The sequence below is a fragment of the Orycteropus afer genome, unplaced genomic scaffold, assembly GCF_000298275.1.
Source record: "Orycteropus afer afer isolate SDZICR_OR568_19922 unplaced genomic scaffold, OryAfe1.0 scaffold00015, whole genome shotgun sequence".
NCBI lineage: Eukaryota > Metazoa > Chordata > Mammalia > Tubulidentata > Orycteropodidae > Orycteropus > Orycteropus afer.
The window spans coordinates 1,744,491-1,755,526 of NW_006921602.1; the positions used below are offsets into that span (position 1 = coordinate 1,744,491).

At 42.0% G+C, this 11,036-nt stretch overlaps 1 protein-coding gene across 1 annotated transcript in view; it reads right to left on the reverse strand.

Moving 5' to 3' along the window:
- The window catches only part of THSD4 (thrombospondin type 1 domain containing 4), an 818,615-nt gene that overhangs the window by 35,414 nt on the left and 772,165 nt on the right, over positions 1–11,036 (reverse strand). Inside the window, exon 9 of the mRNA XM_042783252.1 lies at positions 5,518–5,793. Within this exon, the coding sequence (XP_042639186.1) occupies positions 5,518–5,793 (276 nt within the window). The remainder of the gene's footprint in view (positions 1–5,517; positions 5,794–11,036) is intronic.

Genomic DNA, 11,036 nt, shown 5'->3' on the forward strand with positions numbered 1-11,036 from the left:
CTGGTGTGAGGCCAGGTGGAGAGGTTGCAAGTGTGTGCTATAAGGAGACAGCCAAGCCAAGCATGGCTGTGACCAAATGGTCTCAAACTGCTGGCAGTCCCAAAGAGGAAGTGCTCAGGGCTGTCTTGCAGAAGCACAAAAAGGCTTCAGAGAGGTCGTGGTATCGGAACTAGATTGTGGAGTGTAAGCAGGAGTTTGCAGGCCAGATAGCAGAGAATGGTAAGAAAGGTAGATTGTAAAAAAAAAAAAAAAAACTTACTGTAAATCACACAGATTGGGGTGGAAGTGGGGCAAAATAACCGAAACCTTTAGATATGGGGGGCCCTCCATTTATGGCTGGCACAAAATAGATAGAGATCTGTTATACACCCTCCCAGATGAGTAAGTGGTACCTGTGGAACAAATAAGGGCCACTTGGTGCAAATGGTTAAGCACTTGGCTGCTAACCAAAAGGTTGTAGGTTCAACACCCAGAGAACCCTTGGAAAAAAGGCCAGGTGGTCTGCTTCTGAAAGGTCACAAACACTGAAAATCCTATGGAGCACAGTGGGACTCTGACACACATGGGGTCACCATGAGTCTGAATTGATTCAATGGCAACTTTTTTTTTTTTTTTGGTTTTGTGCAGTGAACACAGGAGTGTGTGAGCATCATAAAGGGTAGGCTGACAAATGGCACATGCTCCTGTCCTTGTCCCATTAGATCACACTGCAATGCTGTCTGGGCTCTGGACAGGGCTACATCTCACCCTTGCTGGAAAGACTTGGCTCAGGCTACCATTCAAGATATGAAATGGAAGGGAAACTGTACCTGCCACCTTTGATGTAAACTTATGTGACAATTTTCATCCTTTTAATGACTCTTTCTTATTTTCCCCTAGTGCTGAGTATATCTGGATCCTTTAACAGGTATCATGTCACTACCTAAATAGTGGAATGTCACGGTAATAAAACATTTTGATCTTGGATTTCTATATAAATTATGCTTCCTACTGCTTACCTCTATTAACATCAAGGGCATGTTCTCACTAAAATGATTTTGGCCTCAACATGTAATTATCTAGAGCTTTCTGCCTTTGTCAAGACACATTCTACAGGCATTTAATTTCCCTCACAAAGCTTATATAAAAGAAGTTGGTCCAATGAGTCTCCAGTGTACATTCTTTGCACACATATTAAACATACACAATAAAACCTCTGTAAATCAGTACTCTGGTTATCAAGTCATTCTGGAACCTGCAGAAGTTCCAGGAAGGAAGAGCTTCAGCCCCTCAGAAGAACCCATGACCAAAATTCTATTCTCAGTAGCTTCTAAGCCAAAGCTCTAATGAAAAAGATGAAGTTTTAGGAGTAGTTTTGAAGCTTTTTTTAAAAAATGTGCTAATTTTGGCAGTCAAAGATTCCCCCAGAGGTGGGGCAGGGTCATGCAAGCCTCTGTTGAAGCTCTGATTATAGCCATCACAGACATGGCATGACTGTCAGGGGCAGTGACAGGGGCAGACCCACATCTCAGATAGATCTCTGGCAGATTGTGAGGGTGGACTTGAGGAAGCAAGACAAGGATCCTGCTGCCTGAAGAAGGAAGAACAAGAGGGAGAGAGTAAAGGAGCCAGCCTCCATACATTTAGTAGGAGGTAAAGTTGGCCCTTGACTGCTAACCAGAAGGCTGACAGTTCAAACCCACCAGCCACTCCTCAGAAGGAAGACTGGGCAATCTACTTCTGTAGTGATACCGTCTCGGAAATCCAAGGAGGGGTCGCTATGAGTCAGGGCCGACTCGATGGCACGTAACAACAACAACAAAGTTGGCAGAAGGAGCTGAGATGGGCATCCAGGAAACAGAGCAGACTTCCTGTTGGGCAGAGGAAGAGAGTATGCTAAGTTCACTTGGGGACATATTGACTTTGAAGTGTCTTTGAACTGTCAACTACACAGACCAAGGCAGGGGGTTGAATATGATTTGGATTGCACAGGAGGAATCAGGGCCAAGAGATGACAGTTGAAATAAGGAAAAAAGATGAGATTTCTCCAAGGGGAAAATACAGGGAGATCAAATCAATGATCCAAGGACAAAATCCCACAGAATGCTAACTCGTGAGGTCCTGGCAGAGGAAAGAAAGAAACAAACAAAAAAACCAAACCCAGTGGCATTGAATTGATTCCAATTCATAGTGACCTCATGTGTTAGAGTAGAATTGAGCTCCATAGGATTTCCTTGGCTATAATCTTAAGAAAAGCAGATCACCAGGCCTTCCTTCCATAGCACCGCTGGGTGGCTTCAAATAGCTGACCTTCAGGTTAGGAGTTGAGTGCAAACAGCTTATGCCACCCAGGGATATAAAAAATCTGAGAGGTGAGTGTCTGCTCCTCTAGAATTAACATTCCTAATCAAGGAACTTCTGGAAGCAGTATTTGTGACCAAAAAACCACAGAGAAACAAATCTACTGCCATTTTGTTGATTCTGACTCATAGCAATCCTATAGGACAGAGTAGAATTTCCTCACAGGGTTTCCAAGGCTATAATGCCTCATCTTTCTCCTGTGGCTGGTGCGTTCGAACCATTGACCTTTTGGTTAGCAGCTGAATGTGTTAATAACCACTGGACCACCAGAGCTCCTTAATAGTGAACTGAACCTGAACTCACTGCCAGGAAGTCAATTCTGACTCATAGTGACCCCTTTTGGGTTTCCAAGGTGGTAAATCTTTACAGAAGTAGATTGCCCAGTCTCCCTTCCACAGAGTGGCTGGTGGGTTTGAGCCGCCAACCTTCTGGTTAGCTGTCAAATGCCTTAGGGACTGAGCCACCAGAGCTCCTTTAGTATTGAGGCAGCAGTATCAAATGTCTCAGAAAGGTCTAATAAGCTAAGGGCTGGGAGCGTTTACTGGATGTGGCAACAGGGGGCCATCAGTGATTGGAAAGATTTCAGTGGAGTGGATGGAGCAGAAACCAGACTGCAGTGGTCTGTCAAGAAAATGGGGCAGAGACAGCGAGACAGTCAGGGACAGGGAGTGCAGGGGGTGTAGGATCAAGAGACTAAAAAAAAAAATAAAATTAGGAAGGGAGTGACTTGATCATGTTCATGAGCCAAAGGGAAGGAGCTGGTGGAGAGAAGAGACAAGCAGAAGACGGGAGAGAGGACAATCAATGGGGCGGGCACCTGAGGAGCCCTACGGAGATGGGAGGAGGGGAAGGCAGAGTGGATCAAGAGCAAAGGTGCAACGGCTGGCCAAAGACTGTAGATGGAAAGCCTGCGTGCCCTCCAACCGTGCACAGGGGGAGGGACACTGGTTACCAATGTGAACATGTTTGTGAAAGTGTGTGTTTAAGTGGCCATCTCTATTTCCTCACGAATTAGGAAGGGAAGTGTTTTGCTGAGAGTGAGTGTGGATTGGTAGGGGTCTTGAGAGCTATGAAGGTTGGAAGGAGGGTCATGGGAGCGGAAAGTGCCGAGAGGCAGGCGGATCCTGAAGGCTGCCTGAGGTTGGAGAAGGAGGAGCTGAGTGGCATCAATGTGCAAAGCTGTGCCCTTCTGGCCAGTAGTGCTCAGCAGCCTGGGGAAACCGAGAAGGTGGATTGAGATGAGAAAGTAAAAATAGACTGAGAAAGGAAGGATCTGCTCAGCCACTCATCAGACACAAATAAAGTAGCTACAAAGTTACAGAAACAATTTTTCTCCCAAGGGCACACTGAAGCTGGATAGTGGCATAATGACCCCCATTTCTTTGAGTGACTACTGCTTTCTTTCATACTCAACTGAGAAACCTTGTTCTCTAAAATCGTAGTAAACTACTATCAGTAATTTTGTTGTTTGAAATTTTATAAGGAGAAGACATCCCATGTGTGCCCTGAGGATCTAAGCTACTTTGAAACAGAATTGCAGCATCCATCACCAACCCAAATGAAGAAGTTCAGTTAAGGGGTTTCTAGACACCACATTCCATATCTATCTTAACTTGGAGTGTTCAAGGAAACAGGACCTTGGGTCCACTTTGCAGTCTAGATTGGTATGAATCCCTTATACTTAGCTGTGCTTTGCTTTGAGTCCATCAAAGTACAGCTTTATTTAAACTTCACTTAAACTCCACCCTTCTCCCAAATCCTATAAGAACTCTGTGTTTTCCCTTGTCTGGAGAGATAGCTCACGGCTCCTCTTGTTGCAATAAATCTGAGTCAATAAATCTGATTTTTTGGGGACTAAAAGTTCATCCATGGTGGTTTTAGGTTGATTGGGCTAAGATAATGGGATGAATCCAGGACTAAGATTTTACTGAGGGACTATGAAAGGGTGAATGTTGAGGAATGCAAAGCTAACTAACACTCCAAGGCCCCCAAACATGGTTTTTCTCAAATCCTTAGATTTGAGGCTGCATTTCAATTAGCATTTGTGTAAATCTTCCACAACTTTGACTTGTACATAAGCTATGAGCTCTAGAAATAAGTGAGTGTATTGTCACAACAAACAACAATTGTCATTATAAAAAATGTATGTGTACATCAATGTTCAAGACAGCACTGCTCACAAAGAGCGAAAAGGAGGAAACCACTTAAATGTGCATCAACAGATGAATGGATAAACAAAATGTGGTACATTCACACAACAGAGTATTATCTGGCCATAAAGAGAAATGAAGTCTTCATACATGCCATAATGTGCTGAATGAAATAAGTCAGACACAAAAGGACAAATATCATATGAGCCACTTATATGACATAAGCAAATATATCTAAACAAAAACAAAAACAACAACCCTCACTGCCATCGAGTTGATTCCAACAGCGACCCCCATTGGGTTTCCAAGGTGATTAATCTTTACAGAAGCAGACTGCCCCTCATCTTTCTTCTACGGAGCAGCTGGTAGGTTCGAATCACTGACCTTTTGGTTAGCAGCCAAATAACCACTATACCACCAGAGCTCCTTAGGCAAATGTACACCAAAAAAACTCACTGCCATAGAGTCAATTCCGACTCATAGAGATCCCCATTGGGTTTCCAAGGCTGGAAATCTTTATGGAAGTAGATTGCCCCATCTTCCTTCTGTGGAGTGGCTGGTGGGTTTGAACTGCTAACCTTCAAGTGAGCAGCCAAATGACTTATTCACTATGCCACCAGAGCTAGGCAAATGTCTAGAGATGAACATTTATTAGTGGCTATTGGGAGGGAGAGGGTCACTGCTTAGGGGTCATGGAGTTTCTGTTAACAGTGGTGGAATAATTTGGAAATTTATGGTGGTGATGGTTACACGACATGATGAACACAACCAATCTCACTGAATTGTATGTGTAAAAAATGTTGAATTGGCAAACGTTTTAGTCTATAGCTTTTAATCTCAATAAAATAAAACAAAACAACAAAATATATGTGGGATCTCTGGGTTAAAAAAAGAAAAGAAAAGAAAGCGCATGTGTTACGCTAATGTGCCATCTCATGTCAGGCTCATGGAGGTGAGGTCTTCCATGGCCTTCAGGCCCGCCCAGGCTCGAGCTCAGCAGGGACCTCCGGTACCACACACAACTCACCTTTCCCACAGGTTGTCGAGCATTCTGTGGTCCCCAGCTGCTTCCAGTTGTGATCTCGGCTTCTCCGCGGGGGCTGTGGTGCTGCTGGTGGCACTGAATTGTCTGGTCGATGGGAAGAAAACCTATCTGGCTGCCTGACAGGGAAGGTCTGGGCTGATTCTGGGGTGAATATTTCGGGCGCCTCGCTGTGCACACCTTCCTTCTCCTCGCTCCTCTCTTTTTCTTCTCCCTTGTCCTGGCTCCTATCCGGTACCAGCTGGCCATTGAAGGGTTCCCCTAGGGAGAGGCAAGTGCAGGTTCACACAGAAGCAAGATCAGTCTGGACATTGAGTCATAAAGGGAAAATTACTTCAACATCAGAAGTTATGTAGCATGGGGAGATCATTTCCAATGTGCACATATAATAAAAGAAGCACATATATTTAAAATAAGTGGACATCAATGTCCTTAACATTCAAATCATTATTAAAATCATTGAGAAAAGATGGTTATCGCAATAGAAAAAGTAGGCAACAAAGAGGTAGTTCATACAAAGAAATTCCAACAGCCAAAAGCCATGAAAAATGCTCAGAATCACTCATAAAGAGCTACACAAAAAAAATCAACAACAACAAAGACTAGAAACTTTGAAAACCCCCAAATCCCGAAATCCTTAGTTAAAGGTGCAAGGAAACTTTCATACATTGTAGATAAACTTGCAAATTGATGCAAATTTTTGGAGCACAATTTGGCAATATCTATCCAAGTTAAAAGAAGTTCTGGTGGCACAGTGGTTAAGGCATTTGGCTGATAACCAAAACGTCAGTGTTTCTAAGCCACCAGCCACTGTGCTGGAGAGAAACCTGTGGCAGTCTGCTTCTGTAAAGATTTATAGCCTTGGAAACCATATAGGCAGTTGTACTCTGTTCTGTAGGGACAGTATGAGTCAGAATTGACTTGACAACAATGAGTTTGGTGGTTTGGGATCCAAATTTTAAGTGTATATGTCCTCTGACCTAGCAATTCCGTTTCTAGGAAATTTAACTTACAGATAAGCTCATTCTTTTACTTAAAGCTTTGAGTACAAGGAAGGCCACTGAAGCATTATTTGTAATAGCCAAACACTCAAAGGAATGTCAATGTCCACCACGGGTACTAAAATCAAACCAAACTCATTGCTGTCAAATTGATTTTGACTCATAGCAACCCTATAAAACAGAGTAGAACTGCTCCATAGGGTTTCCAAGGCTGTAAATCTTTACAGAAGAAGACTGCCTTATCTTTTTTCTGCAAAGCAGCTGGTGGGTTTGAACCACTGACTTTTCAGTTAGCATCTGAGTTTTTAATCATTGTGCTAACAGGACTCCTAGAAATAGTGGTTAAAATAAACCATTCTAGAAATATATGATGCCATTTTTGGAAAGAATGCAGGAAATCTGTATGTTTTGACACAGAAGTGTGTTTCTGATATGGTATATGGTGAAAGAAAAAAAGCACAGTAGAATTTGACACACACACACACACCGAGAGATGTGGCAGGACACTTTTTGAGATATTAATTTGTTTTCTATCTTTGTTCTTCCCCGAGTCTGGGCAAGGAGCCAAGTCCCTGGATTTTCTTGCCTCAGGATTTTTGTAAGTGAGAAGGCAATAGCATCTCTCAAGCTGTTGTCAAGCATCAGCCTGATGACAATAGATCTTCTGTTGTACAGTAAAAGCTTAAGGTCTCAGTGAGGCTAATGCAATGTTACTGATAGCAGCCACCACGACTAGGAAACCTCTCCAACCACCCTTACCTGGATCCTTGACTAAGACTGAGTTTTCTACCACTTTTAAAGAAAGTTGCAGTTAAGGTAAGATTTAAGTTGACTTACGGAAAATAATGGCATGTAATGTTCCCAGTACACTTGAGATTAGAGTCAAAAACTCAAATTGGCCCCGTACATGTTTGTATATGCATAGTAAAAGGCTAGCCAGACCCCTCTGCACTGATAAGAAAGATTTCCTCTGGGAAAGGGGATGGGGGGCAACTGCTTTTTACTCCATGTATTTTGATTTTGTTTGAATATTGTTCAAGCACGTATTACTTTATTTTTATTTATTTACTTATTTTTATTACCAATTTCTTTCTTTTTAAAATTGTGCTTTGGGTGCAAATTTACAAAGCAGATTTGTTTTACATTCAACAGTTCATGCACATAATTTGCATGAACATGAACATAATTCGTGAACATAATTTCACGGCCCAGATTACAATCCCCAATCATAAAAAGCTCTCCTCCCTGTGACTACAGGTATTACTTTAATAGGAAAAAAAAGGTGGTAAATTCTAGAGTTTCTATAGAACACAATTGAAACTATTCACGCTTTCTCCACTCTTTACTAGTGCTTACTTACTTAGTTGACTCATGATAGCACTGCATGGTTTAAATATTATATGGATATTGGACCAACAGAATCAAGGCCAAGATATAAAAAAACAAAACAAAACAAATGTTGGCGAGGATGTGGGAAGATTGCTAGTGGGAATGCAAAATGGTACAGTCACCTGTAAAAACAGTGTGATGGTTCCTCAAAAAAAAACTAAAAATAGAACTACCATATGACCCAGCAATTCCACTCCTAGGTATATACCCCAAAGACTTGAAAACAGAGATTCAAAAACAGACTTGTACACCAAAGTTTACTGTAGCACTATTCACAATAGCCAAAAGGTAGAAACAATGTAAATGCCCATCAACAGATGAATGGATAAACAAAATGTGGCCCATACATACAGTGGAATATTACTCAGCCAGTAAGAGAAATGAAGTCCTGATACATGCTATACAGTATGGATGGAGCTTGAAGACATTACCAAAACGAAACTCACTGCTGTTGAGTCGGATCCGACCCATAGTGACCCCACCTTGGGTTTCCAAGGTGGTATCACTACTGAAGTAGATTGCCCAACCTTCCTTCTGAGGAGTGGCTGGTGGGTTTGAACTGCCAGCCTTCTGGTTAGCAGTCAAATTCCTTAGGCACTATGCCCCCAGAGCTCCTGTTGCTAAACAAAATAAACCAATCACAAAAGGACACATATTATATGACCTCACATATATAAAAAGAGAGAAAAAGGTAAACATATAGAGATCACGGTTTATTAATGGTTACCAGGGACAGGTGAGAGTGGGAAAAGGTGAGTAACGGTGATAGAAAAATTGCATTGATTTAGGGTAGGTTTGCACAGCTGATTATTGTAATTGCTGTCAATAGGTTGTACACCTGTAAAACGTTGAACCGGCAAAAGCTGTGTGATAGATAATATTTATAACAACGACCTAAAAAAAAAAAAAGAGTAGCTGCCAAGGTTGCTTACATATGCCTCATGGAATTTGGTTCCGTGTTTTGGAGGTCTAGGGTCACTGTTTCATGGGACATTCCAGTTAATTGGCCTAACAACGTGTTCAGTGCTTCTATTCTACCTCTTAGTTCTCTCGCTGCATAGTGCTTGGGGTCTTAAAAACTTGCAAGTGGCCATTCAAGGCACAACAATTGGTCTCTACTCACCAGGAGCAAGAGGAAGAAGGAGAGTGAGCAACTGGAAGAGAATGAGAAATGTGTGGCTAATTGCCTCCTTTGCCATGAGACCAGAACTTCATGGTACCTGTCTACCACTACTAAACATTTTGATCAAAGAGTCTATAGAAGAATTCTGATCAAAAGGGGGAAAATGCAAAATAGAATTTCAAATTCGTGTACTCTAGACTTTATAGAGCCATGGATGGTGGATGAACCCCTAAAATTATTGCCCTGAGATAATCTTTAAACCTAAAACCAAAAATATTCCCTGGAGTCATTTTAAAACTGAGTAATAATATAGCTTAACTATGCCACCAGAGCTCCCTAGTGAAAAAGGCCTGCCTTGACCTTTTGCTCATTTAAGAACTATTATATGGGATCAAATTGACAACAGCAACTCAAGAGATTAGACTGGAACCTTATGGGCCAGTGACCTATGTTGATGAGGGAGGAACAACTCAGAAAAGGAGAGTAAGAATGGTTGCACAACTCAAAGAATGTAATCAATGTCACTAAATTGCACATGTACAAATGAATTGGTGTATGTTTTGCTGAGTATATTCTCAACAACAGTAACAAAATAAATAAAACATAGAAAAAATTGATATGATAGACATAACATGATAAAAATGAAACAGCCCAGGATATTATTAGACAAAAACATTTTATAATCTTTCAAGTACCTTGTATGTAACTGGCACTGTGCTAGGATAGACACCTAATTTATTCACAATCTAGTCTCCTCATTCCAAACAAAAACAAACACCCATTAGGTTTGTTATCAATCATCCAAGATTTTCTAAGACATCCTGATTTCAAAGCATGTGTACAATTACCCTTGTATGTAGCAACAGACTCCAGACGTTCCAATATTTGAAACTTGCTTTCTCACACTGTGTATTGCTCCTAGATATGGCACATGGATTCTCTGTGGGGCTGAGTGTGCTGACTAGAGTTTGGACACCCACCACCCTGATTGCTCTCTCCAGGTGGCTACATGGCTCCCCCTGCCACACCCATGACAATCAGATCACTTGGTTATCCATCCAATCCAATAGTCCAGGAAGGAGAAATGCGACAGATTTGGCATCTGCCCCTTTGATCCTTAGGACAGGTGTTGGACCAGGTAACCTTATATTAAGTCACACTGGTTGACCTGAGGTCACTGCCTAGGTGTAATACCTGGACAAGTAACTTAATCTATCTGGGCTTCCATTTCCTTCCTGTTAAAGTGAGGCTAATCATAGTACCCTTTTCAGAGCACTGCCATGAGAATTAAACTGTTGTGAGTCACCTGATGGCACAGTGGTTAAGCACTTGGCTGCTAACTGAAAAGTCAGCATTCGAACTACCTAGCAGCTCTGTGAGAGAAAGACCTAGCAATCTGTTTTCCTAAAGGTTACAGCCTAGAAAACCCTATAGAACAGTTCTACTCTGTCACTTAGAGTTGCTATGAGTCAAAATAGACTCTATGACACCTAACAAAAACAACAATCTATGTAAAGATTGTTATTACATGTACCAGTGTCTGGTATATGTAATGACTCAGTGTGTGTCAGTTATTATTATCATTAACATTTCAGAGGGACTTCCAATTCTAAAGAAGAAAGAGATAGTCTCCATTTGAACATTGGGCTTCATCATCATCTGATGGGAAAATATGTAAAGAGCTATTCCATGCCCAGCAGCAAACAAGCAAAGTTCCTGCACTGTCTCTAAGCAGAGCTCACAGTGAAGGCCTAAGATGGATCATTATGTTGTTGTTGTTAAATGCCGTCAAGTCGTTTCCGACTCATAGCGACCCCATGCACAGCAGAATGAAACACTGCCCGATCCCGCGCCAGCCCCACAATCCATGCTATACCTGAGCCCATCATCACAGCCACCATATCAATCCATCTCCTTGAAGGCCTCCCCCTCTTTCGTCGACCCTCCACCCTACCAAGCATGACATCCTTCTCCAGGGAATGGTCCCTTCT